This window comes from Elephas maximus, chromosome 16 (genome assembly GCF_024166365.1).
Source record: "Elephas maximus indicus isolate mEleMax1 chromosome 16, mEleMax1 primary haplotype, whole genome shotgun sequence".
In the NCBI taxonomy this organism is placed as follows: Eukaryota; Metazoa; Chordata; class Mammalia; order Proboscidea; family Elephantidae; genus Elephas; species Elephas maximus.
Window position 1 is genome coordinate 68,068,981 of NC_064834.1, and position 25,792 is coordinate 68,094,772.

Here is a 25,792-nt window from a genome sequence, read left to right on the forward strand (position 1 = left end):
AGAATAAAGCTTTTGGCCATACAACACTAACATTTTCAATAAACAGTCTGTTTTATATGAATGCTTCTAATTTGCTTCCTCACTGGCAAAATCACTCTCAAAGCCTTACAACAGTTAAGTTTCATAAAAGTCCTCACAGAGACGTTTCTGTAAGTCCGAAATTACTTCAAAATAAACAGTAAAAAACTAGAAAGAAAAAAGTACATATACAGAACCATTATTTCAAAATGAACACTTAAAAAATAAAAAGGCGAGTACCTCACACAGAACCGTGGTTGTCTATGGATAATGAGTATGAAGTTCTATTTCATGGATTTGGGGAAAAATTACCAAAGTTACATTCTTTTTCCCTGATTCATGGTCAATTTCTAAAACGTTTCAGAAATAAACATTTATGGAAATATTAAGCTTAAGCTATAATAAAGTAAATGATCTATATGACATAATAACTTGGAAATGTTTAAACAGGTCTCATTCAAGTAGGAGAAAATGTGAACATGCATCGACAATCAACGTCCATGGAAGCAGCAGTCAAGAAATCAAGTGACATACTGAACTGGGCAAATCTGCTGCAAAGATCTCTTAAAAGTTTTAAAAAGCAAAGATGTCACTTTGATAACTAAGGTGTGTCTGACCCAAACCACGGTCTTTTCAATCACCTCATATGCATAAAAGTTGGATAATGAAAATGGAAGACAGAAGAAGAGCTGATGTATTCGAACTGTGGTGTTGGCAAAGCATGCTGAGTATACCATGGACTGCCAGAAGAATAAACAGATCAGTTTGAGAAGAAATTCAACCACAATGTTCCTCAGAAGCAAGGATGGTGAGGCTTTGACTTGCTTACTTTGCACACATCATCAGGAAAGACCAACTGCTAGAAAAGGACAGCATTCTTGGTGAAGTAGAGGGCCAACAAGAACGAGGGAAACCCTCAACGAGGGTCTGACACAACAGCTGCGACAACGGACTCCAACATCCCGAACGATCGTGAAGATGGCACAGGACCAGGCGATGTTCCCTTCTGTTATACATCAGGTCACCACGAGTCAGAGCCGACTCACACCAGGCGATGTTCCCTTCTGTTATACATCAGGTCACCACGAGTCAGAGCCGACTCACACCAGGCGATGTTCCCTTCTGTTATACATCAGGTCACCACGAGTCAGAGCTGACTCACACCAGGCGATGTTCCCTTCTGTTATACATCAGGTCACCACGAGTCAGAGCCGACTCACAGCGACTAACAATAACAACACATCCTCAATGCCTTTATGAAGTCTTTGATTCCTGTAGCAAAGCTTTAAGTGAGTAGTAACTTAGATAAAGCAAGGAACTGGTGAGCAGAGTGACACAATAGCTGGTAGAGTTGTTAAATAACTACAAGCCAAGAGACAGCAACACTAACTCAAGAAAACTAGTTTTTGAAAATACTCAGTGTAGTACCTAGCACACACTATATATAAAAAAATATATATATATATATATACACTGTGCTAAATAAATATCTGCTGAATGACGGAATCAATGACTATCCTTCAAGGCTATCTTCGCAGGTTTGGGGATAGGTAGGTGAGTACGTAGCTAGGAATTATCAACAGGACACTCAAGAAATTTTGTCCAAAACTGCTCTTCAAATATTTAGACGTTGCTACGATTATTTTAGAAAAAAGGAAATCCAATGGTATGATTCTGATGTTTGTGCATCAACAAGAAAATTCACTGAAAGAAAAACAAAGTATCAGTTCAAAACTTTCCTAGACATAGACTACTTCCAAAAAGTCCTTCTAAACGTCAACTTGGCAAGTCAAATTATAATCAGACATTTAATGCTGATGTTTACCGTAACATATTAGTTTTAGATACATCAAATTCAAACTTGTGTGGAGCCAAGTTTTCAATGTATGTATCATTTTACTACACATGCAGTCTCTTTTTACAAAATACACAGCATATTGAGTTTTTATTTGATAAAATAACTCCTTGCCAACCAAACTTCCCAACATCATGGTACACAATCCTTAGAACTCCAGGAATTAAACAAACAAAAAATATTTAGCAAATTATTAGTATACTCAAAATCAACCTATTAGCAAGGACACAAGTACTTATTTTATTATAGGTTATAAATAAAAAGACAAGAGATGGTAAGAACCAAGTAAGTGGTACAAAACAGGTGTTAAAGAAGTGGAGCATAAAGGCAGTATACACATTTGGAATGATCAGGAGGGACTTCAAGGAAGAAAATTTTGAGCTAAATCAAGAAAGGGTGGTTTCAAGCAGCAGGGAGTGGGGCAGGGCCTTCATTCTGGAAAATGGTGAGAAGGCAACACAACAAGCTTAGTTCTTTCACATATCTAAAGCAGGGAATGGCAAACTACAACCTTTGGCCCAATCCCGTGGGCTGCCTGTTTTTGTACGGCCTAAGAGCTATCGATGGTTTTCACATTTGTAAATGGTGGGGGAAAAAAAAAAACACAAATGAAAAATATTTCATGACACATGAATGGTCATACATGAAATTCACACATAGTTTTAATGGCAAAGGCTCGGGCCCATTCGTTTACATATCGTATCGTATATGGCTGCCTTTGTACTACAAAGCAAAGCTGAGTAGTTGAACAGAAGCACAAAGCCTAAAATATTTAAAATCTGGCTCTGTAGAAAAAAATTTGCCACCCCCTTCGCTAGGGAAAATCAATACAGCTGAAGTGCCCTAGTGGCGCAGTGGTAAAGAGCTTGGCTGCTAACCAAAACGTCGGTAGTTCAAATCTACCAGCTGCTCCTTGGAAACCCTATGTGGAAAGTTCTACTCTGTCCTGTAGGGCTGCGATGAGGCGGAGCTGACTTGACAGCAACGAGTTTGGTTCAGCTTGGTTTTAATATGGTCCTGTGAGCTGTGGTGAAGATCTGAGTCTACATCTAAGAGTACCGGAAAGCCATTTAAGGTTTTAAAGTAGGGGAGTGACAATTAGATTTACATTTTGAAAAGATAATTTGTCTTTTATAGTGGGAGGAACCAGAGTTTTAAGAGATAAGTAGGCTAGAGTCATGTAAGTAGTTCAAGTGAGAGATGAGCATAGCTTGGGCTATGATGTTAGCAAAATAAGAGGAGGAGGCTGGGCAAGATTATTTCTAAGGTTCCTTTCCGCTCTAATTTGTTAACAACCCCCAGGGGTTTCCAACTCTGGTTTTGTGACTTCCCAGGGTACTTCCAATTACCGCAATTTTCAAATCTATTACACTATGAACAGCTCTCCAATAGGGAGTAAATTAAAAATATGCCAATAGGGCATCATGCATCTAAAAAGTTTGAGAATGGCTGCAGAATAAGTTATTTTTCTCCCCCATTAGAACGTTTTCTAAAATATGGCTTTTATTTTTCTCAAACTAAAAAGAACTACTTTTATTAAACTAAATTTATGATTACATAATTAACAGATAATACAATATAAATTAACACAAAAGAGGAATAAACACAAATATTGCTTAAGTATATTTTTTCACTGCACTTTCTCTCCTATAAAATAATAACGACAAAACAGAGAACATACCTGCTACATTCTAACAATGTAACCCGCAGGCGGCCTTCGGTAAGTGCCCATTGTTGTACACGGATATGTTCCTCTTCATCTTCTTCGAATCCTTGCAAGGTTTGGAATGGAAAAAACGGCTTAAACCTGACAAAAAGTAAAGATAAGTCTAAATTTCTGAATAACAAACACCACAGTTCAAAGCATAATAAGGAAAACAACACAAAACAAACACCGAATACTGCAAGTGCCCTACAAAAACAAAGCTTACCATGTTCCCCCGTAACAAGCAGCAAATGGTGCCTTCCCTGGTCCTTTGGCATGCCCTAATTGCCCTGGTGGCTCAGCAGTTAAGACCTCAGCTGCTAACCAAAAAGTCGGCAGTTTAAATCCACTAGCTGCTCCTTGGAAACCCTATGGGGCAGTTCTACTCTGTCCTATAAGGTCGCTATGAGTCAGAATTGACTTGATGGCAACAGGTTTGGTTTTTGGTTTTTAAGTTGACAAAGCAGGGCATTAGAACAAAGGAAAGGAAAATTACGAGGCAACCAGAAGGACCTGAAGCTGGGGGGGGCAGGAGAGAGATTCTTTTCTGGCAGATGGGGAAAAAGACAATACAATAACATACATAAATACATAAAAAACAATACAATACTATAGATAGTGATTAGTATACAATAATAATATCAACCACAATTAACAGCAGCAAAATTATTCATCAGGTGTTTTACTATTTACCAGGCAGTGAGCTAAGAGCTTTACATGCATTGTCTTATTTGATGCTCACAACTCTGAAAGGGTGATACTATTAGCTACTCTCTCCAGATGAGAAGAATGTGAGGCTTAGAATGGTTAAGAAATGTGTCCAAATTTACACAGTGAGTGGCAAAACCAGAACTGAAGCTAGTCTATTTGGCTTTACCAAAGCCCAAACTAGCTAACACTTCAAACCAAACTCATTGCCGTCGAGTTGATTCTGACTCATAGCGACCCTACAGGACAGAGTAGAATTGCCACATAGGGTTTGCAAAGAGTGGTGGTAGATTCCAACTGCCGACCTTTTGGTTAGCAGCTGGGCTCTTAACCAGTGTGCCACCAGGACTCCATACTTCAGATACCTACAAATTATTTAGGCATTTATGTGCTCATTGTTAACACCATTGTTTTTGCGGGCAAACTTATCCTGAGTTATAAACTCACTTAAAAAAAGCCTTTAATTTGAAACACAACTCACATTCCTCTATTAAAGTAAAAGACAAAACTGCGCTTAGGATCTACAGTTCCTAATTCACCTCATACACTGCCACTGGAGTGTTATTCTAAAAGCTCATTTTCATGACATTTGCCTGCTCCAGTCTTAACGGGTTCCCACTGACCACAAAAAAGGTAGTCAAAGGTTCTTGGCTTCCAAAAGGTCTAATAGGAAGCTTAGGGGACAATGAGTTTATGTTAAAAGGTGGAAGAACAATTCAGAAAAGGGGATGAAAACGGCTGCACAACTTGAAGAATGTAATCAATGTCACTGAATTGTACATGTTGAAATTGTTGAATTGGTGTTATGTTCAGCTATATATATCAACAACAACAAAATAACATTTTTAAAAAAGTTCTTGGTTTCACATTCAAGGTCCGTCACAATCTTTCCGATATTTCTGGTCGTATTTTCCCTTAATATAAACCTCTCAATCTAGGAAATATAGTTTTCTCCTGGACTCAGAAGACACCATACATATTCCTCCCTTCAGGCCTTTTGTACCAACTGAAGGTTCTTTCCTACTCTTCAAAGCCTACCCAAATCCTAGCCACTTTGCATATTCAGCTCCAGGTCCTCGCACCAGACCACACACTGGTTTCACTCCTCTATATACTACAGTCATTTAAATTACTGTGTATTTATGCCTTGAAATCTCAACTAAAATGTGACCTTGTCTCGCAAAAAAAAAAAAAAAAAAAATCATTACAGAAATTTAAATGCTAAATTAGAAAATATTTACTTAATGCAAAAGAAAGCAGTAAAGGGAGAATGGAGGAACAAAAAAGATATGAGACATACAGAAAACACAAAGTAAAATGGCAGATGTATATCTAATAACATTAAACATAAATGGATTAAACAATCCAATCAAAAAAAGAGATTATCAGACTGGATTAAAAAAAAGATTCAACCATATGCTGTATATAAGAAAAACACTTTAGATTCAAAGATACAAACAGATCGAAAGTAAAAGGATGTAAACAATTATCATGCAAACAGCCACCACAAGAAGCCTGGAGCGGCTATACTAATATCGGACAAAACAGGCTTTAAAACAAACAAAAAAAGTTACTAAAGACATATTATAATGATAAAAGGGTCAATTCATTAGGAAGATACAACAATTATATATGTACCTAGTAACAGAGCACCATAATACACGAAGCAAAACTGTCAGAAATAAAGGGAGAAATAGATAATTCAACAATACTAGTTGGAGACTTCAATACCCCACTTTCAATAATGGATAGAACTGGGAAGAAGATCAACTTTGAAACAGACTTGAATAACACTAAAAACCAACTAGACCTAAAAGACATCTATAGAACACTCAACAACAGAATATACTTTCTTCTCAAGTGTACACGAAACATTCCTTGAGATAAACCATGTGCTTAGGCCAAAAACAAACCTCAATAAATTTAGAAGGACAGAAATAATAAAGTATGTTTTCTCAGCATATATCTGTGATCTTAACCACTGCTTCCTAAAAATTGTTAAAAGCAGAAACAGTCCCAAATGGTTGGTTCTGAAGAGTGTGACTTAGAGGGTTGAGGTAAAGTCTGCTTTTCATTACAAGTCCTTCTGTTCTTTTTAATTTTTAAATTATGTGAATTAACTAAAGTAAAAAGGCAGATAATACCAAATGTTGGAGAGGATGTGAAACTGCTGATGTAGACTATTATGACTGCTTTGAAAACTACTTGGCAATATCTCCTAAACCTGAACAGCTGCGTACCCCATGACCCAGCAATTCTACTGCTAGATATATCAAATAGAAATGTACAAAAATCCTTATAGAAGACACGTATAAGGATATTCACTGCAGCACTATCCAACTGTCCATCAGCAGTAGAATGGATAAACTGAGGTACAGTCACACAGTGGAACACTACTCAGAAAATATAATGAACTACCAATAATATTGATTATCTTCTCAAGAATATTGTTGAGCCAAAGAATCTAGATCAAAAACTGAGCGCACACTGTATGACGCAATTTTAATAAAGTTCAAAAATAGGCAAAAGAAAAACCAATGGTGTTAGAAGTCAGAATAGTAGTTGCTCAAAGGCAGAGTGCAAGATGACATGTTGTTAGCTGCCATCAAGGTGCCCCTGATTCATGGTGACTCCATGCACAATGGACCAAACGTTGCCTCGTCATTAAACTGTTGTGATCCAAAGAGTTTTCACTGGCTAATTTTCAGGTAGCTCACCAGGCCTTCCTTCATAGTCTGTCTTAGTCCAGACGCTCCACTTAAACCTGTTCAGCACCATAGCAACACACAAGCCTCCGATGACAGACAGGTGTGGCGCACTGCGCAGGAATCCACGCCAGGTCTCCTGCATGGCCGATGAGGATGGTACCACTGAACCACTAACGCTCTCTGGAAGGTGGTAGAGGAGGGGCTTCTGGTTGCCGGAAATACTCTATTGCTTGTTCTGAATGCTGGTTACATGGGTGTGTTCACTTTGTAAAAAATCCATTAAGCTAAATTTTTACAATTAGTGTACTTTCCAGGTGATGGGTTATATTTCAGTAAAAGTTTAAAAGAAAAAAATTTTAGAAACGCATTATTACTTCAATAAAATTTAATAAAGATTAAAAAAAACTTTTTTAATTCTCACCTAAGAGAGAAGCCAAGCCTTTTTTCTCATATGCGGATCTGAGAAAATCTTCTATGACTTCTAAAATATGTTTTTGCTCTGACTAAGATGTTTCTTCACAATTGTGTCACATGCACCCTGAATGCCAGCTGGTGACATTCCCATCACATGGCAGCAGTAAAACTGTTTGCAAACACCATGGATATTCAGAGAAAAAGGGTTTACTATGAACTTGGTATAAAAATATTCTATGGCCTAGATCTACTCTTGACTTTAGCATTGGCTTATGTGACCTTGACCAAGTGATAAATCTGCTAACACTTTCAGTTCAATAAAAGAAAAAATTCCCAACAAATAGAATAAATCAAAAAAGGACATAAGCTGCCTCAATGCATAGCAATCCTTCAACTTGGAGAAATATTCTAGCGAAGGCTGGATGAGGATTTGTCAAGGAGGGAAGGTGTGAAAAGAATACAAAATGTAGAATTATACAAATATATAGTTCCAACTTCATCATTCATAAACTGCAAGATTTTTCATCTCCTTGAGCTTCAATTTTTTGTTCAATAAAAAATTACCTACGAAAGGGTAAAGTATCATATAAATGCTATCTGCTAAACATAAACAGAAGTCTATAAGTCTAAAGAAGATTCAACTATATCACCTCGGAGTGCCTTCCAGCTTAGTCTAAGATTCTGTCCCATATTTAGAACCACCTGTTCTATTCACCACACCCATATATTGAGGCCTCATTTATGGCATGTACGAAGCACTTGGAGGCTTTACGAAAAAGCATTATTGCCTTTTTCTTTGCAACTTTTTTCAACATAATAATCCATAATAATACGATTTTTATCAATTCATCACTGAATGGGAGAGATGGAAGGGGAACCTTAGATGTTATCCAGATCAAGCTCCTCATTCTCTGTAAGGAAACAAAGGCCCTGAGAAGTGAAATGACTTGCCCACACAGCTAATTATTAGCAGACCTATCACTGGAACTAAGATAGCCTGACCTCTACTCATTTATATACTTCTTGTTGTTAAGGTTCCTGGGTGGCACAAATGGTTTGCTCTCAGCTACTAACCAAAAGGTTGGCAGCTGGAACCCACACTGCAGCACCATGGAAGAAAGGCCTGGCAATCTGCTTCCATAAAGATTATACCTAAGAAAACCTTATGGAGCTCAGTTCTGTTCTGTAACACATGGTGTTGCCATGAGTTGGGATGGATTCGATGGCAACAGGTTTTTTTTTACTGTTGTTGTTAGTTGCCATTGAGTCAGCTCTGACTTATGGTGACCCTGTGCATGGCAGAATAAAACGTTGCCCAGTCCTGCACCATCTTCTTGATTGACGCATACCTATTCTAACATTTACCCAGTATTTATGTGCCAGGCTTTCTTCTAAGAGCTTTACACATACTATTAACTCATTTAATTTTTACCACATGCATGTGAGAATATTTCCACAGAAAAGTTTTAGAAGCAAAATTACTGGTTCAAGGAAAACATACAACTTAAAATTATCCTTCAACAACGTTAGACCAATTTAGAGTCCCATCAAAAAGGTATGGATACACACCCATTAAACCCAGTTGCTGTCCAGTGGAGTCAACTCCCCACCTCCTGTACCCTCTAGTAATTGCTTCCTCATCTGTGTTCTAAAAGTACTTAATATACGCTTCCATTATACCACTAAACATCCTTTTACATATCTGTCTCTGTCTCTCTAGCTCTCCCCACATAGCCCCCTCCTCCCAAATAAACTGTGAGTTATCTGAAGAAAAGAAACCTACGTTATAAGAAGCACAGTACAGGGATTAGTACAGTAGGGTGATTAAAAGCGATAGTGATCTGTATGCTGAGCAAATAATCTGAGAAGCTATACTACATGAAGAAGAACATGGAATCAGGATTGGAGTAAGGCTCATTAACAACCTGTGTTACGCAGATGAAACAACATTGAAGTAGAGAAAATACAGTTTCTGTAGTGTTTTAGTATTAAAATAAGAGAGAATATATTTTCTAGTTTAGCTAAAGCTGTATAGGCTGTGATTAAAATATTTAGTCTTTAAAAATGTCGATTATTTGCTCTGGAATCTGTCTCGCGATTGTTCCGTTGTAGAAAAACAAGGTAATCAAGATTTTTGTTGTTGATTAAACCATGTTTCTCTCCAAGGTGACAAAAACGATAAGCAATACCATCAGGATCCAAGATAACTGAGCAAAACCCAGACCCATCCAGTGACCGAAACCAGGATGGCGTAAAGAGGCCTGCAAGATGTCAACAATAAGTCACTTCATCACTACGTCCCCCTCGAAGAAGAATCAACATTCCTGGGAATTTCTAAACCCTGACCCTCTCCCTATAAAACCCTTTTGTAGCCCTCTGGGGGCAGACAGAATCTGGGGGAAACTTCGCCCCCTCTGTCTCTTGAACACGGTGTTCAATAAAGCCTCTTGCTGCTTACCTCCTCCTGTCTCACTATTTGCTTGTGGCAGATGGCTTGAATCCGCAATTTGCGGTAACAACATTGCTTGCTGAAAGTAAAGAGGACTTGAAGCACTTATGAAGATCAAAGAACACAACCTTTAGGATGGATTACACCTCAACATAAAGAAACAAAAATCCTCATAACTGGACCAATAAGCAACATCATGATAAACGGGGAAAAGATTGATATTGTCAATCTTTTCATTTTACTTGGATCCACGATCAACACCCACGGAAGCAGTAGCCAAGAAATCAAAAGACACACTGCACTGGGCAAATGTGCTGCAAAAGACCTTTTTAAAGTGTTGAAAAGCAAAGGTGTCACCTTGAAGACTAAGGTGAGCCTGACCCAAAGCCATGGTGTTTTCAATCACCTCATATGCATGTGAAAGCTGGACAATGAATAAGGAAGGTCAAAGAAGAACTGCTGCCTTTGAATTATGGTGTCGGTGAAGAATACTGAATATACTGTATGGACTGCCAAAAGAACGAACAAATCTGTCTTCGAAGCAGCACAGCCAGAATGCTCCTTAGAACCAAGGATGGCAAGACCACATCTCACATATTTTGGACATCTTGTCAGGAGGGACCAGTTCCTAGAGAAGAACATTACGCTTGGTAAAGTAGAGGGACAGCAAAAAAGAGGAAGACCCTCAATGAGATGGACTGACACAGCGGCTGCAACAACAGGCTCAAACATAGCAATGGTTGTGAGGATGGGGCAGGACGGGGCAGTGCTTTAGGGTTGCTAAGGGTTGGGACCCACTGGACAGCACCTAACAGTAACAACAGTGATTAAAAGAGCAGATTCTGAAGTCAGACAGCTTGGGTTGGAATCCTGTTCTACCACTTCCCAGCAATATGACCTCGAGCAAACTCTCTGTAAGTCTCAGTTTCCTTATCTACAAAAGGGAGATAATTATACCTTTCTCACAGTGATGTTATAAAGATTACATGAAATCATGAATGTGAAGTACTTAGCACCATGCCCCCAAACAGTAAATATTAGCTATTGTTCAGCTTAAATCTCTAGAATTAAACAAACTGGCGCATAAACTGGTGTTAGATAAATGGATGGAGATATGTATATATTCATACACATATATGTATCACCACTGAAATACAAAACCTATTTAATGATATGAAACACAGCTTGACATAACTTTAACTATACCACAATATTTGTATTTTTCTGAAAATCTTCAGAAGTTTCTAGAATAAATTCCATAGAGATTTCCTTGACTCCTCTTGCAGTATATCATCCTGGTCTGTTCTATTACAAATGTTTTTTTAAGCAATTATAAGAACGTCTTTTCTCTTTTCCAAGACCATAGGCGTCTAGGTCTTAGATATCATAGTACTTGAGTCTCATTCCTCTTTATTCAATAGAGGGCCTTGCTCATTTTAAAACAAATACAATAAAATCTGTGAAAGTTGGAACCTGTGTAAGGTAGAAATCTGTCAGAGAAGGAAAACTCAAATATTTTCCACTGATAGATGGCGACAGAAAAGTGCTAAGGCTGCACTCTGTCAAACAGGTGAAAATTTGAGAGACCTGGAAAAATAAGACAATCTCATTAAGTTCTGGCTCTCACAGGTTTCACTGTAAAAGTTTTCATTTTTTATCCACATCTTTTGGGGTAACTTATTCTCATTGGATGTAGTATATATTTCCCTAATTTAGTCAAAGTTTAATTTGTAAGCTATCACTGATTCATTCATTTTTTTCTTCCCTAGTAAAAATTTCCTGTAGATTATATTTTTAGGGGCAACTGTGTTGAATCTGGAATTGTCCAATATTTAATATAATTTTCCACCTTAATGCCATTTAATAAGTTAAAAAAAAACCCATGAACAATTCAATTTGAAAATTATCACTAAAATTAGAGAGCTAAAACAAGTACACTTACAAACACTAATTTATTTCATAAAATGTTAAATATAGAAGGGAATTCCACACATATCACCCAATAATATCAACTCCCTCATTTTATTGACGAAAAAACTAGAAACTAAAGAGATCAGAGATATGCTTGAGACCTAGCTACAGATCTGAGTCTAAAAACCCAAGTACACTGACATTCAAGCCAGCATTCTTTTAGAAATTAAGTTATAAACGTACCGATTTAACAATGTTATCCATTTTTTGGTGAAAGTAATGTTCTCAGTCTGAACATCTTAAAAAAAACAAGGTATGCTGGTGTGATAACTTACTGAAATAACATGTACTCTACCACAGAAGCAGCTATCCTAACTAGGAAGTGGGAAGAAAAAAGCAGGGAATCAAGAAAGAATAAAAGGAGAGGAGAAAAATAAAAAATAAATCAGATAGCTTTTTAAGTCATAAGGAGTTATTATCGAGATTAATGTTCACGGGAAAAATATATGAGTTCATGTCAGCCTCTTTTGAGGTTTTGGAGTACACTTTCAACATTTAGAAAATTAAAAAGTATTTTAAAATATATCAAACCAAAAACCAAACTCGCTGCCATCAAGTCAATTTCAACTCACAGCGACCCTATAGGACAGAGGAGAACTGCCTCACTGGGTTTCCAAGGCTGTGATCTTTACGGACACAGACTACCACATCCTTCTCCTGCGGAGCAGCTGGTGAGTTCCTACTGCTGACCTTTCGGTTAGCAGTCAAGTGCTTAACCACCGCACCACCAGGGCTCCTCTGTGGAAAATCACCGCTATGCAAGACAAGCCAAAAGTCTATGCTTGATAAAGCTGACGGAATCAGGAAAAATTAAACACTAAGTGGATATTTAACGTCATGAAGAAATCACTGTTAAAATTTGTTTTGTTTGTTGTTGCTGTTAGTTGCCACTGCCCTGTCCTGAGCCACCTTCACAATCGTTGGTATGCTCGAGTCCATTGTTGTGGCCACTATGTATTTATTCTGAGTGCCTTCCAACCTAGGGGCTCGTCTTTCAGCATCGTATCAGGCAATATTCTGGTGTGCTTCATACAGTTTTCATTGGCTAACTTTTTTAAGTAGACTGCCAGGCCTTTCTTCCTAGTCTGTCTTAGACTGGAATCTTCACTGAAACCTGTCCACCATGGGTGACCTTGCTGGTATTTAAAACACCAGTGGTATAGCTTTCAGCATCACAGCAACATAAAAGCCACCACAGTATGACAAATAACAGATGAGTGGTGGCTTTACCAATTACTGTTCATCTCCACTGATGTATCTCCCACCCATTTTTAATAGTCATCATCTCTGATTCTTATCTTTACTCTTCTTCTCTTAGGTTTTCTATTATTTCTCTGTCAACTCCTCAGCTTGTTTGATGATGTAGTATAAAGTAGTGTTTAAACACAAAGGCTTCAGTGTCACTACTTGGTTTTGAATTTTGGCTCTAACACTTAACCAGGCTTGAGAACTTGGGCAAAAATTACTTGAACTCTGAGAGCCTCCATTTCTTCATCTGTAAAAGTAAGGTAATAATTTTTTTTTTTTTATCTCATAGGGTTATTGTAAGGATTACATGAAAAATTTCACATAAAGCATGTGGCACCGTGAGGTGCTCTAGAAATGTTTCCTATTCATCGATTTATCTGTATTCAGGCAGTCTTCCTACAGACAAGCCAGATAGCACGCTCCTTTCCTTCCACATGGAACCGCTTCCAGAGCTCAGCATTCACCATTTATGATGGTCAAGCTCTTGGCTGCTTGTCTTCCTCTGGCTTCAGATTCCACACGGCCATGCTTTTAGTCCTTACACTAGCTGACATTTTTAAAAATTGTGTCCTTTGAGACGATATCAACTTGCAAGTACAAGGAAACATATTAACAAGAGCCAGTATACCTCCCTGCCTTAGTTATCAAACCTTTCTACCGCTGCAACATTAAGTTTTATAACTAAGGCTTGTATTAAACTGAATATATTAAGAAACTGACTTAAGAAAAGCCACTTAAAACTGTCCTATTTATGGAACTCCCTGGCGTGCACTGACAAAGTCTACACTGGGGAAATGATTTTAATTTACGCACTGACTGAGTCCCAGTTAACGCACCCCACGCACGGCCACCAGCAGCCTGTCAATGGAGGCCTGCACGCTGCTATGATACTGACGCGGTTTCAGCAGACCTTCCATACCAACAACTAGGAAGAAAGGTCTGAGGAGCTACTTCCAAAAATCAACCAGTGAAAACCCCATGGTTCGCAACTGTCCAATCCACAGCTTTTCTTGGGGATGGCACAGGACCAGGACGTGTTTTGTTCTGTTGTGCATGGGGTTGCCATTGAGTCTAGGGCCTACTCAATGGCAACTCACAACAACTCCTAAGGAGAAATTCTTAAACGTTTCCAAAACGAATACGAACAAGGATAACAAATACTGTTAGAAAAAATACTTTCCCCCTGCTCATCCTACTTTATATGAAATGCTCACTTTCATCTAAGTTCCTAATTCTGCACTTATAGGCCACATGCAGAATAATCAAGACCTAAAATGCCTCACGATTTTCCAAATTGGTTTTACATATACACTGAACAAAAGAGGGATAATAGAGGGTGTAGGTCCCTCAAAATAGAACTCAAAATAGCTGGTGGCTCAAAGGTGAGTCAATGTTAACTGGTATCTTATGTGAGAGATAAGGTATCAAATGAGACAGCTGCTCAGGGAACCAAAGGAATTCTCTCGACTATGCCTGGTAAATCTCTTATCTTTTTATGTTCATCACAGCCCACAATGTAAGGGTCCTTTACCATCACCTATGATCAATTAAATCCAAATTCTTAGTCCTTACAAAGCTAAAAAATGGGCAGAACTATGAGAACTGGCCTTAGATCCAAACCCCTATTTCTCTCTACCAGCTCCCCACCATACACACCTTTGAATAAGAGAATATAAAACTTAATCCAATCTACCACTTTTATATGTTCCTAGCACTTTTGTAAGTCATGGCATGTCATGTCGCTTCTGGAAAACTCCAGTGCACACTTTTGAGAGAATAAGACTGAAAAAGGCAACTAACACCTTTGTATTATTATGAAAATAGTTACACAGTTATACAAAATTTTCATAAACATTCTTGATTGTCACTATTCACAACAATGTAATATGGTATTATAGACTTTATTTTACATATGAGGAAGGATAAGGAAGTTCCAGTAGCTTGGCTGTGATCACACAGTAAGTGTGTAGTCAAAACTGCAACAGGCCACTCAAAGCTGTGCTCCCTAAAACACCAAGGTGTAAGCACAAATGGACTAAACCAAAACAAAGAAGTTTCCTGAATAAACTAAACGCTTCAAAGGCCAGTGTTGCAGAGGCGGGGGTTTGGGTGCAGGAAAGCAGTGGGATGCAGACCTCAAATTCTCATAAAAAGACCAGACTTAATGGTCTGACTGAGGCTAGGAGTACTCCAGAGGTCATGGTCCCCAAAACTTCTGTTAGCCCAAGACAGGAACCATTCTCAAAGCCAGCTCTTCAGACAGGGACTGGCCTGGACTATGGAATAGAAAATGATACTGGTGAACAGCGAGTTTCTTGGGTCAAGTAGACACACATGAGACTATGTGGGCAGCTCCTGTCTGGAGAGGAGATGAGAGGGCAGAGGCAGTCAGAAGTTGGCCGAATGGACATGAAAATAGAGAGTGGAGGGAAGGAGTGTGCTGTCTCATTAGAGGGAGAGCAACTAGGAGTATATAGCAAGGTGTATATAAGTTTTTGTATGAGAGGCTATCTTGATTTGTAAACTTTCACTTAAAGCACAATAAAAATTAGAAAAAAAAAAACACCAAGGTGTACAAGTAATATTACATATTAACTGAAAGTAATACATGTATCTAATATTCATTAGGGCTGACTCAGAAAATGAGGCAACGGCAATTCCCTTACATATGGTAAAAAAAGAAAATTCATGTTAGACCAGTGATTTCTCAAATATTTTGATCTCAGGACCCCTTTATACTTTTAAAAATTATTGGGGACCCCAAATAGCTGTTGATTATGTGGGTTATACTTATTGATATTTATATTAGAAACTAAAAATGATAAAATTTTTAAACCTAAGAATACAGAAGTTCATACTCCATTAGCCGTCAGGGATGGCATGTCCTGTAGCTTCTGGGAAACTCCACTGTACAATTCTGAGAGAATAGGACCGAAAAAGGCAACTAACACCTTTGTATTATTATGAAAACAGTTACATGGTTTTGACTTGGTGGACCTCCAGTCAGGGTCTTAGAGGCCCACAGGTGTCTCCAAATCATTAAGTTAGACAATAACACTTATTAGTCATAGCATGTTGTCTTAAATTCTAAGCTGTAACTCTCATTACCTTAAATGTTTCTCATCACTAAATTAAAAAACTAAACTAAACTAAAATAAAAACTACCCTGAAGAAGGACTGTTTTGTATTTCCCTCTTAGATGAGAATTCCCTTTGCAGTGTGTATGTCCTGGACAAAGATGGCAAACATTTACTGAATAAACTGATTCTTTTCTGAAGTCTAGTAGATGGGGGGGGGGGGACCCCAAACCCATTGCTGTCAAGTCAATTCTGACTCATAGCCACCCTACAGGACAGAGTAGAACTGCCCCATAGGGTTTCCAAGAAGTGCCTGGTGGATTCAAACTGCCAACCTTTTGGTTAGCAGCTGTGGCTCTTAACCATTACGCCACCAGGGGAGGGGGGAGGAGCATAGAAAACATCTTAAAGCCAAATTATCACCTCCCTTTTCTTCTATGATAGACTTGAACAACGAAGTAGATAATACAGAGGACTGGTCTTCTTAAGCCAGTCAGATGTATCAAACAGACAAAACATCTCTATTCCAAATATGAAATAAGGATCAGCAAAAGATCTGAACAAAAGCAACAAGGAGAGAGCTGTTAAATACTTTAAGGTTCTAATGGTCTAGCTTTCTTGTTTTTCTCTCTCCAAATATAAGTAACATCTTCTAAAGTCAAATATAAATGACTTTAATATCTGTATTTCTACTTCTCCTTAGTTCATAAATTACCTATCTAAAGTTGGGGCTTAAAATTACACGGAAATATTTTTAAAACAATTTGTACCTGCATATTTGAAAGAAATCCCTATATCAAACCTATGTTTTCCACCCACATCCACATAAGATACAGCCTGCGATGCTACTTTACATTTATATAATTATTTTCTCAGAGAACTTTAAGAACTTCAGATTTTTATCTCATTCAGTCTCAAAAATAACAAGCGGCATGACATGCCCAAGGATATACTAAATCAAGAAATCAACAGCAATTCCAGAAACAGACATCCCTTATCTTCTAATGCTACTGTTTAAGGGCACAAGGTGGAGTTACTTTTAAGACAAAGCTTGACAGAGCAGAGTATCCCCAAGGCTCCAATGATTATTACCATAGAGCTTAGTTCAAAAAACGTTTCTTGACTGGCATGCATCTCAGAATTATTGACTTCAGATAAAATCCTAACTCTGTAATAATAGTTTCAAATATTTTTAGTAAGCAACTTACTCAAATATTTTGAGTAATTTAGTAAAAAATAGGCTATAATTTAGATAGACTGAACCCATGGACTTTATCTCAGGCTAAGACGGTCAAGAATTTTCTCTTTACATTTCACTAATCTCAAAATTACCAAAAGCCACTGCCTTCGAGTCAATTCTAACTCAGAAACCCTCTAGGAAGAGCGGAACTGCCCCATAGGGTTTCCAAGGCTGTAATCTTTACGGCAGCAGACTGCCACATCTTTCTGCTGCAGAGCAGCTGGTAGGTCCAAAATGCTAGTTAGCAGCCAAGCGCTTTAACCACTGTACCACCAGGGCTCCTTAATCTCAAAATATCTGTATTAAATGCAAAATATCTGTACTACCTTCCACTTCAGCATTAGTAAATAAAAGGACTAAATTTAGTTAAAAATTTAAATTCTTCCCATGTCAACAGTTTGCCAATCTGGTCCTGATTGAGATCCAAACAGTTAACCACTGAGAACTTAAAACCTTTCAAATTATTGAAATAGACCAGACATCACCTGTTTCAAATTTTACAGGAAATAATGTTATATTTAATAATTGTGAGAAGAAAATAGGATTTTCAATGCATTATAGAAATAATTATTGTTCAAATGAAATTAGCTATAATCAAATGGCTCTTACTCCAGCCACAGAAAGTTTCACAGACCTAAAAGCTTTGAATTATTTACTTGCTTGACCAAATGACTAAGGCAGCAAGACTGCATAGTCAGCAACCACAATCACCCTTAGTAATGAGTGTTAGTATAATCCAACATGTATGAAAGACTATCGTGTGAAAAGGACAAAAAGTCGGCATACAACACCACCACCAGCTGCACTATTTGTAGATAGTGATGTCTGCATGAAATGCTGGTATTTAAGAAGAGGACATAAGTCAATTTTCGAAATAAGATTCTTGTAGCCAGCTATGAAACAGAAATAATATCGCCCTATTATTTTTTTATTATTGCTACTTATACAGTATTTATATTATTATAGGGTCACTATGAGTTGGAGTCGACTTGACAGCAACGGGCAACAGGCCTTATTGCTACTTAGAGGACAGTGGTGGTTCAGTGGTAGAACTCTCCATTTCCATGCAGGAGACCTGGATTTGACTCCCAGCCAGGACACCTCAAGCACAGCCACCACCCATCTGTGAGCGGAAGGCTGCGTGTTGCTGTGATGCTGAAAAGGTTTCAGTGGAGCTTTGACTAAGATGGATGAGGAAGAAAGGCCTGGTGACCAATTCAGAAAATCAGCCAATGAATACCCTATGCGAGCAAGTCCAGGTTGGGGGTCGACTCAAGGGCAGCTAATAACATTACTGCTACTTAAAATTTTACAGGGAAAAACAATAGTCATTTATAATTGTAGTTATACAGGTAGGATCCTAAGTTGAGCCTAGGAGAAAGACCATTTCTAAATATACTTAGGTCACAAGTACCTGTTACGATGGCACCAAAACCGAAAACCAAACCCATTGCCATTGAGTCAATTCCAACTCACAGCGACCCTACAGGACAGAGTAGAACTGTCCCATATGGTTTCCACGGCTGTAACCTTTACAGAAGCAGACTGTCAATCTTTCTTCCGCACAGCAGCTGGTAGGTTCGAACCGCTGACCTCCCAGTTAGCAGCCCAGCGCTTAACCACTGTACACATACCTTACCAATTACTTGACTACACGTCAGGGTACTTAATACAAAAGAATAAACTCAACTAAAACATTTGTACTATGCTGATCAGTGTTTTAAAGTACTTATCAACAAGAACTAATTATGCTACAGAATGGGGAATTTTTATAGTTATACAAAGTCCTGACATTTCAGTACTCCACCCACCACATCATCAGCTCCAAAACATGAAGAAATCAGGGGCATAAATACACAAAGTGCTGATTAGAGAAGGAAGAAAAATATGTTCTAAAGCATTCTGCTGATTTAATGAAAACTGATAATTATGCACCAGAACAGGGAAAACAAGTCTGTTATTCTCTATCAGTCTAAGGAAAGCATAACCTACAGTTCATCAATATTGACTTTTCCTAAGAATGTGAAATTAAAAAACAAGGTTTCAGGAGTGTCAGGGAAAGCTGCAAACACATTTGTGTTTAATTTTTTGTTGTATGTGGGAATGAGGAGAGAGTGGCCGTGTGGGGCCAGGACAGACCGTGAAGTCAGTGTGGTGAAGTACGGAGACTTCAGCTGGCACGGATCACCAGGGTATGCCAGCGTATAGGTACCAGGGGAGGAGGTGTTCCTCTTCGATGCTGACTTTACAAAACGTATTGGTTATATATCATCAGCCTAACTGGTTTATGACAACCTTCAGGTATTCTTTAGACAGACATACTTCAAAATCCCAGCACTTTAGTTACAAGGCCAAGCTCACTCCGTAAAAGTTCATCAAGCTGTGCATTCAGGATTTAGTCAGTTTTTTGTATATGTTCAAAAAAAAAAAAAAAAAAACAACATTTAAAGAGCTAACCTCTTTTTTTATACAGAATGATCGAAAGTAGACATTTAAGCAGGGACCTGAAGAAAGTGATAAATTAGCTCTCTGGATATCTGTGGGAAAAGCACTCCAGATGAAGGGGTAACAAGGATCCTGTAAAGATTACAGCCTTAGAAACCCTATGGGGCAGTTCTACTCTGCCTACAGGGTCCCTATGAGTCAGAATCCACTTGAAGGCTACAGGTTTGTTTTGTTTTATACGTGTTTCAGCATAGTTCTCAATGACTGAATACCTCAGGGGATGAAATCCAAAAAGGAGAAGAGTAGATGTTGGTCGTACTGTGGTGGCTTGTGTATTTCACCAATATTTCAAATACTAGCAGGGTCACGCCATGGTGGATAGGTTTCAGCACAGCTTCCTCACTAAGAATCTAGGAATAAAGGCCTAGTGATCTACTTCCAAAAATTAGCCCGTGAAAACTTTATGGATCACAAAAGAACACTGTCCAACTCACTTGCTTTGAATCTGTCATCAGGAGAGATCAATTGCTGGAGGAAGATACCATGTTTGGTGAAGTACAGGGCCAGTGAGGGAGCCTCTCAGTGAGACGGACTGGCACAACAGCTTTAACAATGGACTCGAACATGCTGGTGACTGTTAGATGACGCAGGTCCAGGCAATGTTTCATTCTGTTGTACGTAAGATTGCCTTGAGTAGAAGTTGACTCGAAGGCAGCTGTCTCTCTCTACTTATCTTATGCTCCTCAATACTGTTTTAACATTGGCAAAAATCGGCCAAAACAAAAAAAAAAAAACCTAACAAATCACAGGAAAAATAACAAAAGAAAAATTCTAGCATCTATACAAAGATATAGGTAGAAGGATGTTTATGCCATTATTTATAACAGTGAGAAAATGAAAACAAAACATTACCAAGAAATTGGTTAACCTATGGTACGTTCATACAATGTAATTCTATGCACCTGTTCAACAAATGAAGATGTATTTAGAAAACCCAAGATACGCTAAGCAAAAAAAGGCAAGTTGCTAATGGTGGAGTATGAAGTATAATCTTGTTATTATAAATTAATAACAAAATTATAATACATTTAGGGGAATAAATGAAAGAATATTGCATAAATTTAACAGTAGTTTTCCTTAAGATTAGATATTACAGGAGATTTTCACTTTTTATGTTACATAATTTCACACTGCTTGAATTTTTTCAAAGAGTTCATCACTCATGGGAAGGGAAAAAAATTAATGTATCATCTAGGAAATGTCTGATATATATCTAATAAAATGTGACATATTTCTACCAAAACGTCTAATATATACAATAATCAATAAATGTGTGTATTTGTTTTTTGTTACTATTAAAGGGAAGATACATTTATTCCATAGCTATCATATGTGATATTATCTCCAAACAGATAGGTATTATTTCTATTTCCATTGTACAGATATGGAAACTGAGACTAAGGGAAGTAAGCCCTTTGTCCAAGGTCCCTTGCTAAGTGGTAATGCTGATAACCTAAAGTCAGGCCCACCTTATTTGAACGTTTTATTTACTGAAATAGACAACCTAAGTGTTTATCTATAGCCTCATACCAAAGGAATTAAATAATTGCTTAGTACTAGCAGTCTCTGGAGCCCTGGTGGGGCAGTGGTTAAGAGTATGGCTGCTAACCAAAAGGTCAGCAGTTCAAATCCACCAGCTGCTCTTTGGAAATCCTATAGGGATTCTACTCTGTCCTATAGAATCACTATGAGTCAGAATTGACTGAATAGCAACAAGGAAAAGAAAAAGAAAAAAAGCAGTCTCTACTTATTACCTGCAGTTTTACACACCTGAAGGTAAACAGTTAACATTCATACCTCATTACAGATACAGTAAGTATGCAGTTTTATGCCCATCTTAGCAACTGGGCAAGAAAGATTTTGAAACTACTCTGGAAAACTTCTGCTAATTACAAGGTAGTTCGCTTTATGGCTTTCTTATGAAATGTGATGTGCTCTGATGCCAAGCCAAAAAAATGTCAGCAGACCGACAACTTTAAGGAAGGAACAAAGTGTTTTATTAGCACTTGTTTCCTGGTGATATTGTTTGGAGGAAACGGAGAACATGATAGGAAGAAATGTTGGGTAGGTATTTAACTTTTAAACAAGGTATTCAATGGTAGATACTTTAAGTTGAAATGTCAGATTTCTTATTGAACTATTGATTCAGAACGCCTCTATCTACTATAAAAAATCTTACCAAGAGACAAAAGAAAAGGAGACATGTTACACTTTCTTGGATAGAGAGAAAGTTACCCTTCCCCCAGCTTTTTAAGAAAACCTGTGCCATACAAATTCCTTATACATTCTAAGAAGGCAAGTAAAATTATGAAATGTTTAATATTTATTCTAGCATATTAGTTTTAGTTATCTTTATGACAAAAACTGGTATCCTTCTTGTCTCTGTTTACTTTTCAACCTGGAGTCCAAGGGCAACACCACAGGCTTCAAGGTGACTATAACTTTCATGAAATTAAATGAAAATTTGTTTATGCTTTTTTCTGCAGAAAGTATCCAGAGCTTTCATTAGCAAAGGATCCAAAAAACCAACACGACTGCCGTCAAGTCAATTCTGACACATAGTGACCCTATAAAACAGAACAGAACTGCACTATTGGGTTTCCAAGGCTGTAAATCTTTACGGAGTAGACTGCTATATCTTTCTCCCATGAAGCGCTTGATCACTGCACCATCTGGCCCACTTTAGTAAAAGATGCTGTTGTTGTGGGCCATCAAGTCAATTCCAATTCACAGTGACCCTAAACGGAAGGATAAATCAAACCAAACCCACTGTCGTCGAGTCAACTATCTTTCTCCCATAGAGCGGCAGGTGGGTTCGAACTGCTGACCTTTTGGTTAGCAGCCGAGTGCTTTAACCATGGCGCTACCAAGGCTCCTTAAGGATACGATCCCCCAAAAGCTTTAAAAGTATCTTTCAATGTAGATGCATATAGTAAACCCAAAACCATTGCAGTCAAGTTGATTTCAACTCATACCGACCATATAGGACAGAGTAGAACTGACCATTAGGGTTTCCAAGACTAATCTTTAGGGAAGCTAACTGCCACATTTTTTTCTCAAGAAGTAGCTGGTGGGTTCAAAGCTTTCAGTTACCAGTCAAGCGCTTAACCACCACGCCAACAGGGCTCCTGTATATGCACAAATGACCTGTTAAAAGGCATTTAATCATGGTTTTATTTTTTTAAGGTTTTTCTTAAAAAGTCTACAGCAGGAGTTGGCAAACTTTTATTTTTTCTGTAAAGAGCCAGATAGTAAGTATTTTGGGATTTTTGAGTATTCCTTTTTTTAAATTTTTAACAACTCTTTAAAAATTAAAAAAATCTTTCATAATTTGTGGGCCTAACACCAGTAGTCTGCAGACCTCTGGTTTAGAGCAATAGCTGGTTTATCTCCGTAGAAATAACACAGCATGGGCTTTGTGAGTCCAGGACTGTTTTTATGACCTTGAGAAAGTCACTACCCCCACCCACCACTGCCATTGAGTTGATTCCGACTCATAGCGACCCTATAACCACCCCCCATCTCAATTTTCCACATCTGTAAAAATGAGATACCAAAATCCCCCATACAGTAGTTTTAACTATTAAGCGAGGTAGCCGTGCATGTAAGTGCCCGCCCCACTGCCTGGCACAGAGTAAGCAAACTTATTTTATCAACCCCACCCCTGCCTCATATGATAGATCATTAGTAATATTTGTAATTCGATATGAAGTGTTTGATCAGGCATGCTCCTCCAACACAATCGACTTTATTATGATCCGTTTTGGCTATTTCCAGGAACAAAGTGAGGCTTTCCAAGATAGCCAATACCTGTACATTACTGATTTGGATCTAAAGGCCTCCTCGTAATTAATCTTCTCCCCTCAATGTGTAAGTCAAATTTATAGAATGAAGATTTAATTTTCCAATACATTATTTTCCATCTAAAGTGTTTTAAGTATCTCAATCAAAACAATTCAAAGCAGCTTAAGAAAATCCAACTTGTAAGAAATAAAACCAGTGTTACACTGCAGGATACTTAGTCAAGTGTATTAAGGAACTTATGATTGCAGTATATTATTATACAACACCACAGTAATCACCTATTTGCCTTTGCAGAGATATTAATCTCTCCTCTTTCTGTTTCTCACAAAACTGAAGGTCTTAAATATATTCAAATGCCATTTAAACCCAAACCAAACCTGTTGCTGCTGAGTTGATTCCAACTCATAGCGACCCTCTAAGACAAAGCAGAACTGCCCCACAGCGTTTCCAAGGAGCACCTGGTGGATGTGAACTGCCGACCTTTTGGTTAGCAGCCGTAACTCTTAACCACTACGCCACCAGGGTTTCCAAATTCATGGTATTAGAATGAGCTTTAATTGTTCTTTATTTTCTCCAGAAAGACTAACTTTGTGAAAGCATGAGCTATGTTCTAACCATTTTTACCACCTTCACCATACCCACCAACACTAGATACGCTAGTCCTCAATAAGTACTTGTGAAATAACTATTTTTAATATGACTTAATTATCCTTTATCTCTAAGAATCTTGCCATTTCATTTGTATAGAGATGTAGAAACAGACCTCGCCTGAGCAGTAGTACAAGAAAAGCACAACAGATAAAAACAAACAAACAACAAAAAACCCTACTACATTAAATTATGTCATTACTCCAGGACCGCCAGAGTGTTACACTAACGTCACAGCCTCAGCTCTCCCCAAGTATCAGAGGTTAGCTGCATTTCCAACCTAAGTAAGGATACCTTTTAGAAGTTGTCCATATACAGAGAGAAAAATAAGTACGCAAGAGCAGGCGAATGAATCAATACATTAAACCCAAGTTCACAAAAGGTTCTGTCAGCTTCCAGTGAATATACTTTGAATGTTTTTGAGAAGACAAGAATTACCAAGAACATCTATACCTCAGAAAATCAGTAAGAAAAAAAACTATAATTAACAATAAGAATAAATGTTTTTCTACCTCATCTCAGAAGACCAAGGAAGAAATAACTCAATTTACAGACCACATTATAAAGTATGAGGCTCTGCAGTCCAACTCTAATTTAGTTCTCTGAAATTAGTGGTATAGCTAGAGAATATATAGCTAAAAATAAAGACGTGAAAAGGCTCTGCCTAACTAAATATAGCCTCGACGCTGCCTTTAGTGGGGACAATGGTTTCCCTCATTTTCCAGTCACTAGCAATATTTGAAAAGTTTCCACTAATACATATTATAATGTTTTTCAAAAGTAAAAGAACAAAACAATTGGTTATGACAAAAGTAGTTCAGCAGACCTTCCATGGACTGGAAAACTGAAGTTTCCCCAAATATTTATTTAAATGTTCCATACTCATTCAGTACATTCAAATATACATAAAATTTGATATATAATAATTATATATAATTTTTACATTATAATTCAATTTTTCAAAATATTATAATGTTTTACAAACTGTGTTAGTTGGGTAAAATGAAGTGTCAATCAGCTGAGACCTTAGAAAGCAACCACTTGAGCTCCTTAGCATCACTAGGTGAATTATCAGGAACTGGCAGTCTTGAGAGACAACTTCACTTTAGCAACACGAAAAAGGAAAAAGTAAATGGAGGAAAGAAATGACAATAATGCTAATAGGCCAATATTCTGTTATGCAATAACTCAAAGTGCCAAAGGATCCTAAGACTCAATACAATTTTTTCTGTTGCTTTAGCCGTACACAGTAGATTTACCTGCCCACCGCCATCGAGTTGATTCCGACTCATAGCAACCTACAGGACAGAGCAGAACTGCCCCATAGGGCTTCCAAGGCTATAAACCTTTACAGAAGCAGACTAAGTAGATTAAAAAAGGATGAACTAGCAAGACCTTCTATTTGGGAACAAAATCTGCTGGATTAAAAAAGAAATGCTATG

The 25,792-nt window shown here is 37.8% G+C and overlaps 1 protein-coding gene across 1 annotated transcript in view; it reads right to left on the reverse strand.

The window, feature by feature from the left end:
• Positions 1-25,792, reverse strand: part of PDZD8 (PDZ domain containing 8) — a 65,557-nt gene that overhangs the window by 33,537 nt on the left and 6,228 nt on the right. The window contains exon 2 of the mRNA XM_049855229.1: positions 3,555-3,680. Within this exon, the coding sequence (XP_049711186.1) occupies positions 3,555-3,680 (126 nt within the window). The remainder of the gene's footprint in view (positions 1-3,554; positions 3,681-25,792) is intronic.